This window comes from Lytechinus pictus, chromosome 17 (genome assembly GCF_037042905.1).
Source record: "Lytechinus pictus isolate F3 Inbred chromosome 17, Lp3.0, whole genome shotgun sequence".
Classification (NCBI taxonomy): domain Eukaryota; kingdom Metazoa; phylum Echinodermata; class Echinoidea; order Temnopleuroida; family Toxopneustidae; genus Lytechinus; species Lytechinus pictus.
In genome coordinates, this window is record NC_087261.1 from 9,397,309 (window position 1) to 9,421,400 (window position 24,092).

The window sequence follows — 24,092 nt, forward strand, 5'->3', positions numbered from 1 at the left end:
TATGATTGTCATAGGCTATTTCGCATCCTATCAAATAAAGTAGACGCCCCTGACGCCCTCTCAATCAACTGAGTCAAGTATACCCAAGTCTATATTGGTATTATGATAAAAGTATATTGTAAGCTCCATGTCCCAGTTTGAAAGGAAAATAATAAATGATTGAGGTATGAAACGTATCTTACCGCAAAGTGAACTCCATAACAGATAACCTATATTCGTGCAATTGGCCATCTCATTTGATGTTAACTTTGAGTTTCTGTCTCCTCAGCTCCAAGTGTTTTGAAACCTCGAACATATCCATAAAACAACCCTCATTTGGCAGCCCTTTTCTTTTTTTTAATTCATAAAATCAGCAATAGGTATATGCAAAACTCGAAAAGATGAAATTCGATAAAAAAAATTGGGAAGGAAAGTCGAGCTGAAAAATACAGCGAATTTTTTACGTTGATAATATGTAGGTCGGATATGAAGCAAGGTGAAGCAAGAGTGGTATAACTGATGGTATAAATGAATATGAGTTGATAACAGCAGAGTAGGTCCATGGTCAGATTGAGCTCGAAGTGCTCCTAAACCCGGGGGGGGGGGGGTACTTGGATTATGATTGGACGGGGGTGTGAGGCTCGGGGCTTAATATATTATAAGGTCTTTGCTTGAAACCCTTACCCATTTAACCGTGAGGATTTTTCTTAAAATACAGACCCATGCATAAGAATTTTCTTTAAAATATAGACCCAAAATTATATTCCGTATTATATTTTTTTACTAAAACACGTTAATGTGGGGGGGGGGGGGGGTGGGCAATCGTGGGCGTAAAATTGACTGGGCATAATTCCAAACCATCATGACGTCATCTTGATACTTTATTTTGATTGGTTATTTATAACCTATCTTACCATGCTTACGCAAAACGCTATGGACTATAATGCTTGCTTTTTGTGTTACTCTAAGAATAACCCGAGAAAACCTTGGTTTGAGCTTCAAATGACGAGTCTAAAAGTGTGTATGAAACCGTAAAATATATTTTATGACATCAAAATGATAATCAAATGAAAAAATACTTAGAAATGTATCAATTATTAAGATGCTTATATATAGGTTCTGAAGACAGGGTCGAAACGCAAAGTATATCACCATCTATCACTGAGGAGAGTTTTAGCTGAACATATTTTGTAATACAATGTTATCGTGGAAGATGGGTAGACAACCCTTGAAATTATGCGCTATCAATATTCATTTTGTTTACATTATAACTGGGGCTCATGGAATCGACCTAGCCGTGCCAATTAAAATCGGTTAGCTAAATCTAGTATCAGATTAAATCTGGTAAATGATGGTGATAGAATTTAGACGAAAATCCACGGAAATCTAATTTTTTTAGTGTAAATGCAAAAAATGGATTATCAGCCTATTTCGAGGAATAATCATCATACAAACCACCTGAAATTGTGTCTTTTATTTACTTTTAACCCTTTCACAAAAAAAATATATCAGGATTAAGTGGTATCCATTTCAGATTCATACATTAAAAATATCATGTGAAATTACTTGTTTTTCAACTAGGTTATATTATACGCGGCAACTCACAAAATGTCATATTTTACGATTTAAAGTAGGAAATTAACAACCTTGATGCACATTCCGGAAAAGAATTTTTTACAGAAGTATTCTTCAAATGGTTGTCCTTCATCTGGGCATGACAAATATTAAAAATCCGAAATTGCGCCAGTGCGCCAATAATAATTTGCGACGTCTTTTGTCAGTATAAAATTATTACGAATGGTTGATTGCATATTAAGTAGCTGATGCTTATCACCCTATATGTTACTCTTCTTATAACTTTTTTTGCGAGTAAATTAACAGCTATACAGGTAGCATGATATAAAAAGTGAATACAAAAGTAATACCAGTCTTGTTACAGCTATAGTTATAGCATGATATACAAAGTGAATACAATAAAGTAATGCCAGTCTTATAACAGCTACAGTTAGCATGATATACAAAGTGAATACAATAAAGTAATACCAGTCTTGTTACAGCTACAGTTAGCATGATATACAAAGTGAATAAAAAAGTAATACCAGTCTTGTTACAGCTACAGTTAGCATGATATACAAAGTGAATACAATAAAGTAATACCAGTCTTGTTACAGCTACAGTTCGCATGATATACAAAGTGAATACAATAAAGTAATACCAGTCTTATAACAGCTACAGTTAGCATATAATATACAAAGTGAATGCAAAAGTAATACCAGTCTTGTTACAGCTATAGTTAGCATGATACACAAAGTGAATACAATAAAGTAATGCCTGTCTTATAACAGCTACAGTTAGCATGATATACAAAGTGAATACAAAAGTAATACCAGTCTTGTTACAGCTACAGTTAGCATGGTATACAAAGTGAATACAAAAGTAATACCAGTCTTGTTACAGCTACAGTTAGCATGATATACAAAGTGAATACAAAAGTAATACCAGTCTTGTTACAGCTACAGTTAGCATGATATACAAAGTGAATACAAAAGTAATACCAGTCTTGTTACAGCTATAGTTAGCATGATATACAAAGTGAATATAATAAAGTAATGCCTGTCTTATAACAGCTACAGTTAGCATGATATACAAAGTGAATACAAAAGTAATACCAGTCTTATTACAGCTACAGTTAGCATGATATACAAAGTGAATACAATAAAGTAATACCAGTCTTATAACAGCTACAGTTAGCATATAATATACAAAGTGAATGCAAAAGTAATACCAGTCTTGTTACAGCTATAGTTAGCATGATACACAAAGTGAATACAATAAAGTAATGCCTGTCTTATAACAGCTACAGTTAGCATGATATACAAAGTGAATACAAAAGTAATACCAGTCTTGTTACAGCTACAGTTAGCATGGTATACAAAGTGAATACAAAAGTAATACCAGTCTTGTTACAGCTACAGTTAGCATGATATACAAAGTGAATACAAAAGTAATACCAGTCTTGTTACAGCTACAGTTAGCATGATATACAAAGTGAATACAAAAGTAATACCAGTCTTGTTACAGCTACAGTTAGCAGGATATACAAAGTGAATACAAAGTAATACCAGTCTTGTTACAGCTACAGTTAGCATGATATACAAAGTGAATACAAAAGTAATACCAGTCTTGTTACAGCTACAGTTAGCATGATATACAAAGTGAATACAAAAGTAATACCAGTCTTGTTACAGCTACAGTTAGCAGGATATACAAAGTGAATACAAAGTAATACCAGTCTTGTTACAGCTACAGTTAGCATGATATACAAAGTGAATACAAAAGTAATACCAGTCTTGTTACAGCTACAGTTAGCATGGTATACAAAGTGAATACAAAAGTAATACCAGTCTTGTTACAGCTACAGTTAGCATGATATACAAAGTGAATACAAAAGTAATACCAGTCTTGTTACAGCTACAGTTAGCATGATATACAAAGTGCATACAAAAGTAATACCAGTCTTGTTACAGCTATAGTTAGCATGATATACAAAGTGAATATAATAAAGTAATGCCTGTCTTATAACAGCTACAGTTAGCATGATATACAAAGTGAATATAATAAAGTAATGCCTGTCTTATAACAGCTACAGTTAGCATGATATACAAAGTGAATACAAAAGTAATACCAGTCTTGTTACAGCTACAGTTAGCATGGTATACAAAGTGAATACAAAAGTAATACCAGTCTTGTTACAGCTACAGTTAGCATGATCTTGGGTCACGTATCCCACCCTCTCTTCACTCCAGCAAAACAAGACATTGCTAAAGCCCCTTTCACAATTGGTGGTGCGACTGCTTACAACCGTTGCGATTCTGTGCAATATATTTTACGAACAAAATCATCGTATAACGATCGCACGAGCAACTGTGAAAGCCCCTTTGGTAAAGGTCCTTTCTCAATTGGTGGTGCGACCGCTCACAACCGCTGCGATTGTGTGCAACATCGCAAACGATCGCAAGAGCGATTGTGAAATCCCCTTATCGATTTAGTTTGGAATGTTATTATTCAAAGAAGTGCTAAAAGTATGAAATCAATTTCATTTTTTAAAAGGCTATTTTTAGCTATTATTAGCTTTTTTAACAGGCTATAATAAAATCGATCGTGAAAACATTTACAGTCCTTAGTTTTGGATGAATAACATTATTACCTAAATCTAAAACTGTCATAACAATCTCAATTTCAATGCGTATACAACATTCTGTGAAACCAACTTCTAATCGTTTACTGGTCGGATCAAGAGATGGCGCCCTCCATCTACACCGACCGTTTCTCCGGTAGTGAATGACGAATCGCTGGATGCCAAGAATGTTACGAGTCGGGATACCTCATCCACACAACCATTCCTACGCAAGGGATGGAGAACCTTGCATCTCTCAAAAAACTATTAAATGAGCAATACGTATAAATACATTAATCAACAATTGAAAACAAGGCCTTGGGAATGATATTTAAATAGGGGGTGCTGGGGATTTTGTTCAGAAAAAAAAAATAAAAATTACAAAGCCCCCCCAAAATTGACATAAAGTTTTTTTCTATAGATGTAAAAAAAAAAACAGGCTAAATAAGAATATTAATTCAAGATTTATGTAATGTAATCTAAAATGTGTAGGTGACATTTTGATTAACGTGAATATGTGAAATCATTAAAATATGTTCAAGAATGACAATTATTTGAATTTACAACGAGCCTATAATGACCGCCAGCCAAAAATAACAATAAGTTGCCCAAATAAATTTCAAGATTTTCATTGAGCTTGAAAAAAAAAACATGTCCTAAGCTTTATAATGATACAAAACTTGTCAAACTTTATCAACAATAGCTTTCACACGTTCTTGATTGTATGCAGAAGTTCACTGAGAGCTTAAAAAAACAAGCAGAAAACAAGGTTTGAAGTTTAGGATTCAATCAAGCATGGGATGTGCACACTGAGCAATCTCAGCATGCTCAGTGAAACTTCAAAGTCCAAAAAGATGGTCTCAAAGAATCTCTTGTGTAGTCAACGTCACAGCTTAACATTTTGACGGTATATGAAGAAAAAAGAATTACTCTTTCAGATAAGCTATTATTTTCATATTTGATGTTTGAAGACCAATTGTGGTTTATAGTGGCAGGTCTCATTATGTGGACGGCTCTTATAAGCAAAACAACAACAAAAGAATGACTTCGTGACATCACCAAAATAATCTTAGGAAAGAACAACAGTTACGTGTTCATCAAACTCTATCTGCATTCCTCACACATTTCCTTACCTGGACTCTTTACCCATTACCTACTGGAACCGGTAGTTCTCTGTACAAAACCTACTGACCTGTGCGAAGTTCAGAATACAGTCAGGGGTGTCGCTAGACTTTTTCCATGCAGTGGGGGAGGGGGGGGGGGGGGGTGGAGACCCTGATTACACATTTCACATTTTCTTTCGTCATACCCAGGAGCAGTTCCAGCTTTCATTAATGGAGGGGGGGGGGGTCGAAAAATATTTTCATTAACATTTCCCCATCGCTGCCGCCATTTTTTTTTTTGGGGGGGGGTGGTAAGTCCTAACTAAATTTTTATTCTCAGAAACAAGAAAATGTATTTCATGTGGCCTAAATATAAATTACCTTGCGAGCTCAATTTTTCGGATATGTTATATATCTAGACCTAAAAAACTGAATATTTTGAGCAGCTTTTGTAATCATACACTGGATGCGTATCTGACCCAACGATCCATACGAGCGCGAAGCGCGAGCAGAAAATTTTAATATACTGGCCTGCAAAAAGGACCGTTAAAGACTGTTCGCAGTGATCCATGATTAGAATACACTTCTCACCAATCCAAAAATGCGACCGCACCTATACAACCCTCCCTTTAGCGACGGCTCTGAATAGTATATAGTCTTGGGTTCAACATGCAAAAATCAGAAGATAACACGTACAACGGAGCTAATACGAGCAGAAACACAGGACATATACCCCTTTCATTTGTTGGGTATAAGAAGACGGAGGACCTATACATACATATATATATATATATATATATATATATATATATATATACATGTATATGTATATGTATATTTTGGATGTAGATCAAAACCATTCTGCCCAGCTTTGGCAAAAGGATGCAAATGACACACAAGTCAAATATGAGTTATTGTTTCTGAAACACCCTTTGTAAGTTGCATGTTCAGGCAAAATTTGGGGAAGAAATAATTGTTCTGTGGAAAGATATTGAAGAAAACATGCTGTTAAATTGCATTGACGCCTATGTAAATGATGAACACACAATGCTCATTTACAACAACATTTCTGTAACTTTTTGCCTTTTGCCAAAGTATGGCAGCATTGGCTTCCAATGTCAATGAATTCACTAATGAATCATAAAAGGTACAATTCTTATTGTCATTTTGTCATTGGGGGGCTTGCGTTTTTTCATGATTAACCTACCCCAATAAAAAGAGAATACCTTGCCATTGAGCAGATTTATACAAAAAACTAACAAATAATATTGCACTTTAAAGTGTATTTACCTTGGCTATTTGTTCGTCAGTCATTCCTGTTCTTTTGAAGATCGGAGTAGCTATTGCACCAGGACTATACAACGCAAATATATCATTTAGACGAAAATGTAAATAAAAAATATTTTCAATTTATCTGACACCAATCTCCTCATTGAAAAATATAAATTCAATATTGTGTTTAAAAAAAAAGTTCAGAAGATCTACTTGTTCCCAAATAACTTTTACAAGTAAAGCAATTTTTAGAAATTTGCCACAGAACGACGCGGTTCTACAATCAACGAATGATCCAGAATTGACGCCCTTTACGTTTGTTGGTACGTTTGTCTTCAAGTTAGTATACTAACTTGAAGACAAAAAAAAAAAAAAAAAAAAAAAAAAAAGGAATCGAACCAAACTGATCGAACACAACAGTCTGAGGATGATGTTTAAACCTCGAGACGCCATTCGTTTATTAAAATAATATTATGTTATATTCATTATTTTTGCCTTCATTTTTATAGATTCAATAAAAGGTTTTTATTTTTTTAATGGTTCTCGATCTGACTACTTTATGCAGTAATCGTTGGACACGAACCGAATCAGAAAGAGCGAATAATTTGCATACCATTAAAGATGGTTGAAACATTATCTAGCAAACATTTTAGATCCAATTTAACATATAAAATATTGTTTGGAACTCACTTCACTGCATTGACTCTAACTCCATGAGGCGCTAATTCTATTGAGACAATACAAATAAAATACATTAGTTTTTTATGCAATCTATTTTTTATTTATTTAAGTGTAATTCATTTATTCGATTAATTTGGTCTTTTTTTTGTGAATCGTGTACTAAATTTCATCGGTTGATTGAGGTCGAGCGCCGTGTCGGTGCAGGAATGCCCTTAACATCACAATCTCACGCGCACCCCATCGGTGAAGAAACGCCTGTAGGCAAAGCCCTAATGCGCGCAACTATGGGCGTTTCTGCACGCATGCAATGCGCGAAAGTGCGGCGCTACGGGCGTTCCTGCACAGACACGACGTGTTGTAAGGGGCATTGATTTATCCAGAGAAGGAGACGTGATAGACCGGAAAGACTTTCGTTCAAAAATAATAAGTTTTGACATTAGGGAAATAATGTTATTGCTAAATTTTACGAGTCGTGTGGTCTAGTGGTTAGAACATTAGACTCATAATCGCAAGGTTGTGAGTTCGAATCCCAACTCTGCCATTGTCTCCACTTTGATAAAAAAGACCTGAGAGTTATATCTGTCGTCTAAAAGGCCAGCCACTCTGACTGATAAAATGTTTCCTATAGGTAATTGGTTATATACCAGCTTGGCGTTTACCAGCAAAAAGTTGATCTGCCGATTTCCTACAGAAGTTACCACAAACAGAAACAGAAATTCAACAAAACACAGTAATCATCACACACATCCGACTAACACTATATCAATAATGAAACTACTGCATGATATAGATATATTTGGACGTACAAAATCAAATGAACATTTTATATTCTATTCTTTTGCATTGTGATTTTCATTACATCCACTGGAAGCAACAATGAGTCCATGAGCGACTGGTCTTTAACAGTTGTCCAAGTACATTTTAATAGCAACGCGCTATAATACATTCCAAGTAAAATGCAACAAATACCTTAAAAAAAGTACATGACATGCTATTGTAGTCACCTGGTATATGCAATGTCTGGATTCTGCTATGTCAGGCATGGTTACATAATATCTTGCTTTGAAATTTGTCTATCTATTCCTATTAGAAGAAAGGAACGGTCACTTGAACAAACTTGCCCATGAGGTATTAAACTACAATCTTGTTTGTTCATCGAGCAGCCGATCTGGGTAGCCGATAACCCCGGGGCCTGAGGAATACAGCGCTTCGGGTTGAATGTGGAAGGGGGAGTGGGGCTGACCATGCAAAAAATCATGATCAGATAGTAATTTTTACGCTTTTGTACACGGTTTGGGAAAGAAAGCCCACCAGTTCCGCGGCCCCTGTTAAGCGCTATTAAAAATCCGTTGCATTCTTATTACCTTCAGCTAAACAGCGTGTCATGTGATCCATCGCTGTTTGGGACATAGAGTGGCTCATCACACTGGGCATCTATGATGGGGTTTGGAATGAGACAGAATGAATATAAAAAAGAGGCATAACAAACGAACGTAGAGGGTGTCAACACTTTAAAAATACATTTATTTTATTCATTACTCTGTTTAAAAAGTATAGATGCCCTTTACCTTTATCAGGTATAAGGTTGAAAATATACGCAAAGATTATCTGAGGCTGGGGGGCACTTAGTATAAATTTATGCTACGTATGTGCAGCGGTTGAGACCCCCATTTCAGCCTAAATTTCCGTTCTCGAGCATCACCAACTCAGAAAGCCATAGAAATTCCTATTTATCCCCGTTCCGGGGACCCTTAAATTAGTAGTTTCTCGTCCAGTGCACGCCAATCATGAACTACTTAGCCGGTCGGAGCGGCGAGCTCGATCGGCGCGGAGCCATAATGCCGGGCTGCGCGTTTCCGTTTTACACCCTGGCGAAGGCATTTTCCGGAAAAATAGCCACAAAGCGACTAGTGAAAAGTCTACGTCTACGTTTGTTTACATAATCAGCTGGGCGCGCGATCCAAAAGTCTGCACCGAATATATCCGCAGAACATACGTGCAAATGCAGCTGAGCTTATAGACCAAAAGCTTCAGTCTCTGTATTTTGGTTGTTCCGCTGAACTATATACGTTGGCTTCATGATTTTTTTTTACTTTATCGCACATGATCGTTTATATGAATGAAAACGAATAATAGCTAAAATATTGAAAAATAAAACACATAATTACTTTTTTTCATATGATATATATCCTTATATCTATGATATCTGTCTATCCACTATCTATGTTATAAATCAATCTATGGTACTACATGATATATATATCTGTTAATTTGTCTATCTACTCTGTCTCTCTCATTCTTTATCTATCTATCTAACATCTATCTATCTCTCAGATTCTCTCTATCTCTCTCTCTTTCTCTCTCTATCTATCCATCTGTCTGTCTTTTTTTTCTCTCTCTCTATTTCTCTTTATCCGTCCATATTTCTATCTATCTATCTATCTATATATCTATAACATCTCTCCATCTCTCAAGTTCTCTCCCCCCCTTCTATCTATCTATCTATCTATCTATCCATCTCTCTGTCTTTCTCTCTCTCTCTACTTCTATCTATCTATTTATCTATCTATCTATCTATGTCTCTATCTATTTATCAGTCTTCTATATCTATCTTTCGGCATCTAAGTGTATCAATCTATCAAACTTCAATATTCTTTATATTATATATATCTGTTTATTTTTATTTTGTCTGTCATTTTATTCATTTAGTTAATAATTTATATTTAGAAAAAAAAAAAAAATTCATAATTTTTCATTAAAAAAACGTAACTGCAAAAGCATGTTCGGATTTCACTCATATGACTGCTCTCTGTACATGAAGTGCCGAGGAACTCTATGCTCTGGGGTGGTATTCTGAGATCCATTTTATCTCAGATAAAATAAAATATTTTATCTCCGTTAAAATCAGTGAGATAAAATACCCTTAAAATCTCTCCGAATTGGTATTCTGAGAACAATTTTATCTTCATTTTATCTCTGTAAGACACACCTACATTTTTATCAATATCCAATTAGAAACGCGCTTTTATAGCTCTCTTATGTCACTCAACCAATTGAAATCCATTCCGCCAGGAGGTGTGGCAAAGGAGTGAGATTGCGTCAATTTATTGACTTCAAATACGCTTGCACTATACGCTTGCGCGTCTTTATAGAGATTTCTTTTAACAAAAAGGACAATACTCTCATCTTTTTTCGAAGTCTATATCGCATCTTTTCAAGCATCATTTCAAAGACAATATTAGTCAAGACAAGCCTTATGAAATACTTTCTGATTGTACAGGAATGATGTTAAGGTGGTATTCTCAATAAATATTTAATTTTTCTTCATTTTAATGTCAATATTTGGGGTTAATTCACCTAGAAATATTGGTGAAATCAACGTCGTGGAGATAAAATAGCCCCTACCCTCTTTTAAGTTTATTTTTATTTTTTTCTTCAAAGTAACTTGGGCGCAAGCACATCATCTGCGTTGTAATACCCAGATACGCGATGGGTATGTCTACGTAGCCACTGCTCTGTATTGCGTATCGTCATAGATACGCAAGATAAAAATTATTCGCAAGATAAAATTTCAAATTGTATCTGAGAGATAAAATGTCATCTCAGAATACCAATTTCATTTTAAGAGATAAAATAAAATATTTTAAAGATAAAATGACCTCAGAATACCGCCCCTGATCAGTAACTGTGCAGATTGCATGCGGTGGTGTGGGGCTCGCCTGTGTCGTACGCTGCAACCAGCGACGTGTGTAGACTCTTTACTAGTCGCTTTGTGGCTATTTTTGCGGAAAATGCCTTCGCCAGGGTGTAAAACGGAAACGCGCTGCCGGCGCAGCGGCGGATTCGGTTCCACCGGCGGATACCGTATCCGCCGGCAGATATCGTTCTTAATGGCCGATATCGTTTTTAATCGGAACCATATCCGCCGGGTTTGACGCGGCTTGATGTTTGCAGATTTGGTTCCTCGGCGGATTTGGTTCTATTGACGATACGTGTAATATTTATTTGGACAGACGTCCAACCTCGGCAGCGCGCGCATGCGCGGCTCTGGCAATGTCGTTACCAATGGGGGGAGGGGATTTTCGTCCGCCTTTAGACTTTTAGTGAATTTTTATTCAGGGGCGGATCCATACAGCTTTTGACGAAGGGCTCGATGGGGGTGAGGGAATAGGAGAAACAATGACTCGATATATCATGTATACATAGACCTGGCACATGCGCCAAAACTTTGCTATTTATTATTATCAGATTTTGATGAAATTTTCATCATTTTGTTTTGTAGGCCCTACGTGAAAATTTATACTACTTTAAGTCCGCAGTATGCATCGAAATCTTTAACTGTGCTTTTTCACACCATGATTAGTGTAAGTTTGCCAGACTGGCGAAAATTTGTACCCCCATATAGGCCTATAGTTTTTATAAAACTACAGATTTTCAACGAGTTAAAACTTCATAATTTCAAAATAAATGAGGCAAATTAGTTTATGAATATATATTGCTGTTAACTCATATTATTGCTTGTAGAGTGCTAATTTTTTGTGAAAACATTTAAAAAAAGAATTTCAAAACATGATTAATATCTTATGTAGTTTATTGTAGGCCTATTTTTAATTTGTTTTTTTTTATTCCTTTTTTTTCAATATTTTTGTTAAGGAATCTGAATTAAAGGGATGGTCCGGGCTGAAAATATTTATATCTTAATACATAGAGTAGAATTCACTGAGCAAAATGCAGAAAATTTCATCAAAATCGGATAACAAATAATAAAGTTATTGAAGTTTAAAGTTAAGCAATATTTTGTGAAAACAGTCATCATGAATATTCATTAGTTGGGCTGATGATGTCACATCCCCATTTTCCGTTTTCTTATGTTATCACACAAAACCATATTTTTTTCATTTATTTCATACTTGTGTGAATAATATGTCTCCCTTATAATGAAATAAGTTGCAGCAATAAATATCTAATGCACTAAATCAGTTGTCAATCCAAATTTTCTAGTTCTTGGAGGAAAAAATTTGAATAAACCTAATTTCATATAATAAATTACAAAAGAACAAGTGGAGATGTGACATCATCAGTCCACCTAATGGATATTCATGACGTAACAGGCGGGGGGGGGGGGGGAGTTGCCCCCTGTCGGATTTAACCAGGAATAAAAGAAAAACGGGAAAGGAAAAAAAAGGAGGGAGAAAGAAAGGGAAGGGGGAATGAGGGGAAAAGGAAAGGAAAAAGTGAAAAGAAAACGAAGAAAAAAACCCTTTTTAATGGAAAAGGAAGGAAATCGGGAAAATGAACATTTGAGAAAGAACAAATCATTCCAAAACAGGCATATGTAATGCAATAGCACGGTGGGAAATAAATTAAAAGATGACAAAATGGCAAACAATAGCGCGAAACGAAGGTAAAATGCAATTAGTCAAAAGCTAATTTTTGGAAAACAAAGAAAAGGGACAAGAAAAAAAAATAACACGACCGGGCTTCCGATGATTGAAATTAAAGAGCGGGAAGAAAGATGGACTGCATACAACATTGTGCTATAAGCTAGCCAAATTTTATGTAAATAAGCTACCGGGGCTTTGCCCCAGACCCCACACAGTAGGAGCTCTTCATTTATACTGAACCTCAAATTGCTCTATAACGCTTCCCGTTCACAATCACGTTCAATTACTGCACATGCGCCGGGGGGGGGGGGGGGGGGGGGGGTCTTGGTTCCACACCCAAGAGAAATAAAATAAATTAAAGGAGACAAGGTATAATGAAATGAATGGAAACAAAGAAATTTGTTAGTTGCTGAATCTAATGGAAAAATCAATTACATAATTAGAATTTAATTTCAAAAGGCATTTTTTTCCAGCTCGATCGCTTTGCGACTTTTTACAGATTTTTCCCACATTACTATGTTTTGCCCCTCAAAATATTTGGTTCATTACGCAACTGGGTTGAATAAATGTGTTGTGTAAAAGCTATATCCTGTACATGCCCGCGATTTGATTAAAATAGCGGCAATCTGCGAGGTTTAAATGGCTTTGATATCAAGAAATTCCGGACCCCAACCGCACAGCACTGCGTATGGAAGGGTTGGGCTATGGTCCCAAAAAGTTCTACAACAAGAACAAAAAGAAAGGAGGAAAGAAAAGCAAAGGAAAAGTGTAGAATATGATTTTATTTACTGAATATAATGCCAAAAAATAGCTCAAAGTTAGATTCTTCTTTGTGCAAACTTAATCTCTGATTAACGTCAGTCTGAGTCTGACTCTGTCCCTAATCATCAGAATAAAGGCAAAATGTTGAGGCTTTCCTCTTCAAGGCCTAATGTAACTAGAATCCGAAAGGTAGCTGGCTCTCAATTAGACTAAGGCTAACCCACCTCTTCTTCGAACTTCATTTCGCAACGTGCGCGTGCATGCATGACGTGTGAACGTGATGAATGAAGGATATCGCGATAGCGCAAGAACGATATCTTCCGAATCTTCCGAAGGGAGTGGCCTTTTTTGGTACTGAATCCGCCGGAGGAGAACCATATCCGCCGGCGGATTTGGTGCCTAGAACAGTATCTGCCAGGCGCAGGATCCGCCGGTACACCGGCCTGCCGATTAAGCTCCCGCACCCGCATCTAGCGCTAGACCCGCGCCGCTAGACCTATATGAATCTAGCAAGACGTGCGCGCGTTTTTACACTGCCGCTACAAAGCCGGTACGCGCAAACGGCTAAGCGCCTATACGATCTACTGAGTTCGAGAGACCCCCGTCTTTTATGTGGTCAATTCCAGAGCGTTGTATTTTTAGCAATCGTTGATCCAATAGCCGTTCCGGAGACCCCCGTTTTAAGACCAAGATTTAGTTCCAGAGCCCCCTATTTTCGACTTTGGTGCGGCACATTATGTTATGATTCGAGTACCCCCCAGATCATTCTGAGGAGACTGCTTCCAGGATGAAATTCGTCCTCTTTTCAACATTTTTTTAAAGATAAAAGACTGGTATTACCTCATTGAAAAAAACAAGAAAGGATATAAATAACCTGCAGTTCATAATGGGCTTTCCAATCGCCTCTTATCACCTTATCTTTATACCTTGATTGCACATTTCCTTACAAGGGAGAGAGAGAGAGAGGGGGGGGGGGGAACGAGAGGAAGACTAAGAGAAAAGTCAAGAAAAACTTTCTTGGATTTATAGGCCTATGTGTATGGATATCTTTTATACATAATTTTTACGAGGTACTTACCGATGTCCTACCACATATGCTTGATATATTTACCACAGTTCCTGTTTGAAATATGATAATGATCAATACATTGTTGTTTTATCGATTTTCTAAATTCATATACGTAACACAAGCCCAAAATTAGAAGAAAACAGACAAGATGATATAGATTGATTGCTATTGAAATAAAAAAAGATGATTCGATGTATTTAGCATTCCCTTATTATTGATAAATCACCTCAAGCGCTAATATAATTATGAACTGGTTTGAAATCAACCGGGCCCCGATGCTATTTAATCATGCCACCCAAGCAGTGGTATAACTGCCATTTCGATTGGTTGCCCAGCGTTGATGGCAAAGTTACCATGATAACAATAAAACGTCAACTTCATGCAACGGGATCCAGAGGCAATTCGGAGGGGGGGGGGGTATAGTTTCCTTGATGATCCATGAAATAGAGAGTTAAGCCCCTTGGATTCGTGAAACCAAAACCTTTATTTGTCCCCCTTATCTTGGGGGCACTATAATTTCTCGCCAGCAAAACACTTCTTTCGTTGTAAAAAAGGGAATTGCCTTCAAAAAATTAATGATGAAAGCTTCTCACCCCCATCAAGCGTGGAAATGCAACTGGAACTGACATATATAGTTTTCATTCCTCACAACGGATTGTCGCTTAACCAATCGATGGTTAACTAAACCTTTGAATTTCCATGCAGTATACGTTCAGCATGTCTAACACAAGTATTGTACTTATGGAATTGCTTAGGGGGCTGAATATCTGTATGATGACCAGAAATCATTGAAATTACTTTCCCGTAAAGTTAAAGATTTTAAATGAGAACTTTGTGACTCTGAGCCCATGCTTGGTCGCCAATATCACAAATAATTATGTTCGCTTCCACTCTCTCTGCTAATCAAACTCGACTGACAAACAAAGCAAATGAATAGGCTGTAAGAATGCAAAACATTTTGGTCTTTTGGCAAAAAACTATTAAAAAAAAGAAAAAATCGTAATCGTAAAGCTCGTGACAATGCTGCCAGATTGGCTGCCAATCGGCACGAAATTCACTTTGATGTTTTGTTATCGAGCAAACTTTTCAGGCACACCATACAATATCAGCTCCACCAACCTTAGGGACGCACCATTATATACCCAGGGGGGAGGAGGGCTGGAAGTTTGGGTTCATGCATTTTTCCCTTTCTTCTTTGAGTAAAGTTTTTTCCCCCTTATTCCATTGAGACAAGTTTTTTTTGCCCATTTCAGATGATTTGTCAGTGGACCAAGTTTTTTTTTTACTCTGATGGTGAGTCAATTTTTTTTGGTGCTCATAGAGCAAGTCAAGTTTATTGGGGGAAAAACTTCCAGCCCCCCTGGATATCTAATGGTGCGTCCCATAGGGCAGGTCCACCCACATCTGACCGCGCATACATTCGTAATTCCGACGCTTCGTAATTCCAAAGGTTCGGTTATTCCGAAGGTTTGTATTTCCGAAGGTTCGTAATTCCGAAGGTTCGTAATTCCGAAGGATCGTTAATACGAAAACGAAATAAGGTTCGTAATTCCGAAGGTTCGTTAGTCCGAAATCGAATTGAGGTTCGTAATTCCGAAGATTCGTTAATCCGAAAACAAAATAAGGTTCGTTACGAAATTATGAACGTTCGGAACATCGAACCTTATTTTGTTTTCGGATTAAAGCACCTTCGGAATAACGAACCTTATTTCTTTTTCGGATTAACGAACCTTCGGAACAACGAATCTTATTTTGTTTTCGGATTATCGAACCTTCGGAATAACGAACCGTCGGAATAACGCCACAAATGTTCGGATTAACGAACCCTTTTTCGTTTTCGGATTAACGAACATCGAGGTATAGGCAATTTACGTGTTTCGGAATTACGAACCTTCGGAATTAAGAACCTTCGGAATTACGAACCTTCGGAAATACGAAGTGTAACCATCTGACCGTACCTTTCGTTTTGATCAGATATGGCGCAAGGTTCTTGGTAAGATGAAGAGGTGCCCTCACATTCACGGCGAAGATGTGATCAAAGTTTTGTAAGGTGAATGTCTCTATGGTGTCAAGCTTAAACATTGCTGCGTTATTCACCTGGAAAAATAGAATGCCACACAATTAAAACGCTGTTTACTATATATTGATATTCAGTTGTTTAACAGGATAAACAACCATGCTTAAGTAATTGATAATTGAAATTAAAGTTACTTTCTTGTTTATTATTTTAGACACTTGCTTAAACTGTATAATCAAGTACTGTAAGGTATTGAACATCAGTTAAAAACATAAAGTCACAGATCGGTAATCAGACCAAGTAATATCAAAATCCTTTAAAAATTTAAATGGGTTTTCGAACTATATGTGCAGTCATAATTTGTGCATCCGTCATTATCAGATCAGAAATGAAAACACAACCACCTAACTTCTAAAATTGTCTGAAAAAACTTCAATAATCTTATCAGATAAGAGTCATTCCATGCCAATTCACCCAATGAATGTGCAATTTTGCACCCGACCCTCTCGGAATTGTAAATTGGTACACATAAAATTCGCCACATTATGTGTACCAAATTACAACGAATTCTGAGACGGTCGGGTGCAACCACTGGGTGAATCCAGATGGAATGACCCATAACTACTTGCATTGAACTAGAACCAAGTGAATTCTGATTTATTGATTGGATCTAAAAAAATATTGTGATAAGAATCAGTAGAAGCTAAAAATTTCGAAAAAGCGAAAAAGGAAAGGTTCACAAAATTCTTTCATGCAGGGGGCGCTCCGCCCTCTGCCCCCGGAAATTATGCCTACTTAATCATCAGCTTCAAGGTTGATATCATGATTATATAGACACTGAGACACTGGCGGATCCGGGGGGGGGGGGGGCAAAGCCGACCCGTGCCCCCCTTTTTGAGAGGCACAATTAAAATTGTTAATGTAAAAAATGCCGTTAAATAGAAGCGTGCCCCCTTTTGAAAGTGAATAATTTTTTTTTTGCTTATCAAATTTTTTCGTGGACGAAATGTAATTATATGATTCGTAATATAGATATAACAATTTGTGCGACCTCCAAATTTTTACAATAAACATTGACCAATGTAATGAAAAAATAGGTTGTAACACAAATGGAACACAAAGATGACAACCAGAATTGGAGAGCATTTCTCCATTTTAAATGAGTAAGATTTCGGCAAGAAATCAACTCCGATTGTATTGATTTTTATGAAAAAATATAAAGGTTTTTTTTTTCATGTAGCCTACCAATACGTCAAGTTGGTTGAATTTATGTATCGTCTCCTTTGAAATTTTCGTCACATCCTCTTCCAATTCAAACTCAGCTTGGATCATCAAAATCTGCATGAGTAATATACATGTAAATTGCAGCTTATAGGGAATACCATCGATGTAGATAATGATATGAACCCTGAATAGAGTTCGTTATATGCTGCCGCTCACAAAACCTTGGAGCTACAGCGCTCCATGACACAATAAACAGTAGGGGAAGGCAGGGTAAGTTGAGCATAGGGGCAAGTTGAGCCACCACCCCCAGGCCAATAATGAATGAGTCAGACATTGCGGTGGTGTCATGCATTGATGACCCATTACATAACCCTTAACCCCACCACATTGTTTTTAACTTTGAAACAAAAAGTACCTTTTTAGAGGGGAAAATACAAATTTCAGCCAAAAAAGTAAAAAAGGGTGTGAAATATATTAGTGCTTTTTACCCACACACGTCTTTAAATATAATAAAGAAATAAGAACAATATTGTTAGTCCAGGTATGGATTCTCATTATTGTTAGTCTTTTACATGATGGATGCATAAGAAATGTGTGGATGTGAAAATATCGCATTAAGTTCGGACTGGGGTAATTTGTGCCAGTCAACATGGGGCAATTTTAGCCATGGTAACTCTTATGGTAATGTACTATGATATAAAAAACAAACCTTAAAAGCCATTGATATGCAGGCAGAACGGAGCAAATTCACATGACAGTTCTTTTACTCTTAGAGGATGTTAGTATTTATAGAGAATTAGCAAGTGAAAAGACTTTAAATAAAAACAATTTACATGCCGGTTCTTCCCGCATACATTTTGTTCATAGTTTTTATGGCTCAACTTACCCCAGAAGGTGGCACATCTTACCCCACAGATGGGGCAAGTTGAGCCATTTGACATCGTTTTTTTCAAGGTGACAACGACTTTCAGTGTGGGGGTAGAAAGTTGTAAATAGGTGAAAAACATTTCCCAAGAATCAAATTTAAATATAAATAGCCAATCTGGAATAAAATTATTGGAAATGGTTTTTCAACTGATTTGAGTAGGTATGGGTGTCAACATTAACCAAAAAAAAGTTAGGAGGAATACGGGTTGGGGAAAGTGTTTTTTTTCAAGGTCAAAGGTCAATGACCTTTTCATATATACTGTATAATGGTATCTCTGAGATGGAAAGGCGCAGGTTGGTGATAATGGTGTCAATATGCACAAATTCTTACCAGAATATCAAATAAAGTAAAATTAATTACCTAGAATGCACATTCACCGATAAAATTCAAGGTCAAAGCCTTTCAAAGGTCAATGACCTTTTTTACATTATATACCATACCGTATAATTCAATTCAGCATTTATTTCCAATTCATTAAAAATACAAGTTGATATCATGATCATGTACAAACAAATAAAGAATAAAAATTAAAACATGATTATCATTGAAACATAAATAAATACAGACGAAAGTGATAATCAAAGTATTATTGCCAAATCATTGAAATAATATTAAAACAAGACGAAAGATAAGTAATAAATGAATGGAAAAAATCTCTGAGATGATAAGGTACAGGCTGGTGATCATTGTGTCAAAATGTACAGATTCTTACAAGAAGATCAAATAAAATAAATTGAAGTACCTAGAATGGACATTCACCAATAAAATTCAAGGTCAAAGCTTTTCAAAGGTCAATGACCTTTTTACATTATATACCATACTGTATAATGGTATCTCTGAGATAAAACACCGCAGGTTGGTGATCTTGGTGCCAAAATGCAAAGACTTGTACAACACCAAAATAAGTATAAAGAATAGGGGAGACCGGGGTTAGTTGGAACATTTTTGACATAAATGGCTGTAAAATCCAAATAGATTTTATTCGAGAAACAATCAATATATCAGCTTGAAGCATATATCTAAGGGCTTCAAATGTACCCCATAAAATTTTTAACTCTACCCCAATACGGGGTAAAGTTGGAACATGGTATGGGGAAAGTTGGAACACTGCATGGTCAATTAAGAATTATACTAAAACTACTTAAAACTGTAATGTTACATGGTTTTAGCCTATTTGCTTTATTTTTTCAAGTTAAAAATATTTAAAGTGTGGATTTGTTGAACTTTATGTCTTCTATTATACAGCCACTCATGCAAGCAGACTGTGTAATAGAATTCCGCATATTTGGGTGCGTTTGATTTTACATGCAATTAAGTGTACTATCAGCAATTTCATGTACTTCTGCATCAAATTTACAAGACAAATATTAATTGTTTATATTTTTTTCATTAATTAATAATGCAAATAAGCATATGAAATTTGCCCTAAATTTGTTTTTTTTTAATGTTTTTGCCTTTAACTCGGTAGCTAGTTATTATTAAGCTAGTAGAATGCTAATTTTTGGTGAGAGTATCAATTTTCACGTTTATAACAAATATCCACCAAAAATTGAAAAAAATATAATTTCTCATGTATACTTTATTAGTATTTCGTATTTTTTATTAGTATTTCTTTGTTTTTCGAACCTTTGTTTTTTTTCCGATGAACTTTGTCGAGACTCTTTTGCGATCATAAATAGCATAAAATAAATCTATTAGAACCAACAAAAGTAAAAAATAATCATACATTTATGACTTTTGGTTGAAAAACACAATTTGCATTGCCTTGTTCATGGAATCACATTATTGAGCAATTTTGGGTCCGACATGCGCACGAACAAAATGTTGCATAATTTCGAAACCGCGCACACAGGCATCGCAAATTTGGTCTCAAATGACGCGCAAGACTTGAAAGCAAAAAGTCAGCGAGCAGTGTAGTAAAAAAAAATTCGCACAACGGCGTAGAGACTGTCACATGGGCGGACTCCAAATAAAATTCAAGTAAAACTCATGTATACCAAATCACAATTTACAATTTATTTCAGTATACAAAACTCCAATATCAAAACATCTCTCTTCGAAGTTCAATATTGTCCAACGTATGAAGTTTAAAAGGGAAATAAAACTGTAACACCTCTAAATGATAAAGTATTCTGAAAAGTACTCTAATTCATAAGTTTACAATTAAAGGATCCTGCATTGATCCAAGCTATAATATTCAACTCTCGATCTGTCTCTAACTCCAATATCATTGAAAAGATCCTGCACTGATCTAATCACCAACTTCAACGTTCAGTGTATTACATTTTCACCTGCAAAATTACCTCCAAAAATATCAATTAAACCTTTAACTTTGTTTCATTTTGTTTTCACAATAACGACTACCAAAAATTCCTATGAAAGGATCCTGCTTTAATCCACCTTCATAGAATTCCATTCTCACCACTTTGTATCTTTTATCACAACATTTTTGTGATTACATTTCAAAATCCTTCTAACTCCTGAACTTGAGCTCAAAAAAAGTATGCACCTAAATTCTAGCTCAAAACTCTGTTAATCGACATCATATCTTACACGGATTCAAATTTGAATAAACTCTTCTCACTATCAAACTGTTCATGTTCAGTCATTTTCATAATCAATGTCTATTTTCTGAAATATCAATTTGCAAGACTTTCTGGTTTGATTGAATGGTTTATTTATTTCAAATATTCACTGAAAATAGCAGCCAAAGGCTGAATTACATTCAGTTTACAGATGGCATATACAGACATATAAAAAATATACAACTTAGAATAAAATACGCAAATATCAAAATGAAATTATTCTACAAAATAATTATACATAAATATGAAAGTAATTGAAATACCCAGCATATGAGATGGAAGCCTCAGAGGTAGAATGAAGTACATGTAGTGAGAACATTGTTAGAAAGAAAGACAAAATGAGATAAGAGGAAGAGAGGGGGAGAGACAGGAACAGAGTTAAAGAGATTGGGTATTTAACAAAGATGGAAACAAAATTATCGGAAATAGTAATTATAATGCAACAAATGAAAAACTAAGGAAGAAACAGATCATATTGGGATACATGTTTCTAAGTCAGTGCAACGAAAGGAATTCAGAACAGTTCAACAATTACGGAAAATTGCGTCTTGGGTAACATCATTTAGCATTGTTTGGCATTCAAGTACTGTTTATGGAGGAAATAAGTATGAAATTATCCAGGTAGGTATGATTTGTCATAATGAAATAATATTTTGTCATAAAGGAGTATTTGGATTAAAAAAGAAGTACACGAGTAGTTTTATTAAAAGAGGATATATAAAACAGGTGAGTTCTTGGAGATTATTACTTGTATTTACCTATGTATAAATCAAAATAAACAAAATATGAATATCAAAATAATGTACGTTACAATAAAAAAAATTTGGGAACAGTCAGTGGAAACATTCAGTTAGGTGTGTAAATGATTATAAATTATTCAATAGATTTACAAGATATGGGATTGCACTGTCTCTTAATCTGTTTGTCCTGAATCTAAGTTGTGTGTATGGTCTAGAATGCCTTGTTGATCGGATATTCGAAGTCTCTGGTTGGCAAGAGATGGCGGAAATGGGATGTTGGCTTCACAAGGTCCTTCGCGAATGAGAGAAGCTAGTTTCAAACTTAACGAAGTCTCCTGCTTTCTCTCTCACTGCTATTTACAACTTATCTATCAGGTGACATGTTGACCGAAAACCTCCAGAGTCAGCACTTAATGTTCAGCTTAAAACAATTCACCAGTCTTCAAAGCGACCCGGTCTTGGGAAATGTCCCGATCCTGGAAATTATCCGGTCTTGGAATATATCCCGATCTTAGAACTATCTAAAATTTGAGACAAAACCAAGAAACTCTCTACGATATATCCTAACAGCAACACCAACTGGAGGTTATTTTCATGTCATACTATAATTAATAAAAACTTGTTTGAACGTTTACTCTGAGTGTCAAATCACATTCAAAAATATTATTTTATAAAGTATGAATTCACTGTCACATAAACTTGTAGAATGACACCCTTTTATGATACTTATATTCTTCCTCACAAGTGTTTAACTATTTCATAAGGTTTATAAAGATTTACATCTACATTTCAAATAATCTCTGAAGTCTTTCAATCTTTTTTTTAATAAAATAATTAAGAAATCACAGATTAACTTACCAATGGCTTCTTCAATACAGGCATAAAAATAACAGCATAAATTCAGCTAAATCATACCTCATACAGGTATCTAAAAGTTCCAGCCAATATCAAACAAGAAAGGCTGCTTTTCTGTTTAAAGTTGAAATTCAAAAATTATCAAGATGGCAGCTAAAATGGCGACTGCCCCAAAATTGCATAGGTGTGTGTTACACAAAGTCTCCAAGATGCAATGCCAGAAAACTAGTGGAAAGCTACTGGGGTCTCCTCCCAATTTTACAATTTCCCCAAAAGTATCTTAAGCAGCTGTTAAAAAGAAAGGCTCACTGAGCTCACTAAAATGGACCTATACAAGTCTACCACCCTGGACACAACACACAATAGATATACAAATTATCTCAATTCAATTCTAGCAAAAAGAATCTCACACACACTTCTCTCATCTCCTACTCACTCTTGCATAATATCTACTCCTTCTCTCTTAGCAACCTGGCTGAGGAGTGAAACTTAGATAAAATAAGCAAGCTTTGCTGAGGAAAATAAACAAAATAAAATAAATGCATTTTCAATGTGACAGAGGGGGCTCAAATTGACCCCCCCCCCGTTTGATAAGGGTTAATATTGAATTAGGGGCCTACAGTAGGCCTTAAATGCACACTCAGACCTATTAAACTGATAAACAAAACAATCATGGTATACAAAACATGTTCAGAAGAGTGTGAAATACTTTATATATTTTTATTCATAATTATGTTTGGGGTAAGTTGGAACATGTTCCAACTAGCCCCTTCAATTTTTGTTCCAACTAACCCCGGAGGCCCATTTGACGTTTATAAGCTTACAGTACAAAAAGGGACTTCACCATGGCATATTAATAACCTCATTTTGTAGCTTGGTACAAGTGTCTATCATACCCCAAACTGGCCAACTTGATCTATAAACTTCTCTGAAATAATAAAACATTTCTGAAAGAGAAAAAAAATACTCAGAAGCTCAAAAAACAAAAATTCCTTTCTAACTTCACCAGGCTTGTTGCACATGTGTTGTCTGTAATATGGTGGATTGCTGTTGATAATGACAATAAATTGAGGGCAGAATTGCAGAAATTTATTTAAAGACATTAAAGAAAATTACAGTGTTTCAACTTACCCCGTGTTCCAACTGGCTCGGTGTAAAAATGGCAGAGGTAAAAATGGCAGAGGTAATAATGGCAGAGGTAAAAATGACAGAGGTAAAAATGGCAGAGGTAAAAATGGCAGATGTAAAAATGGCAGAGGTAATAATGGCAGAGGTAAAATGACAGAGGTAAAAATGGCAGAGGTAAAAATGGCAGG

General features: G+C 35.8%; 1 protein-coding gene across 1 annotated transcript; it reads right to left on the minus strand.

Moving 5' to 3' along the window:
• Window positions 1-4,252: 4,252 nt before the first annotated feature.
• LOC129280352 (uncharacterized) lies at window positions 4,253-17,788 on the minus strand. The gene is made up of 7 exons (XM_054916384.2): window positions 17,690-17,788; window positions 16,386-16,524; window positions 14,437-14,477; window positions 8,577-8,646; window positions 7,222-7,258; window positions 6,550-6,613; window positions 4,253-4,420 (listed from the first exon to the last, which is right to left on the minus strand). The coding sequence occupies exons 1-7, from the start codon at window positions 17,786-17,788 to the stop codon at window positions 4,253-4,255; spliced, it is 618 nt and encodes a 205-aa protein (XP_054772359.1).
• Between the last annotated feature and the right edge of the window lie 6,304 nt (window positions 17,789-24,092).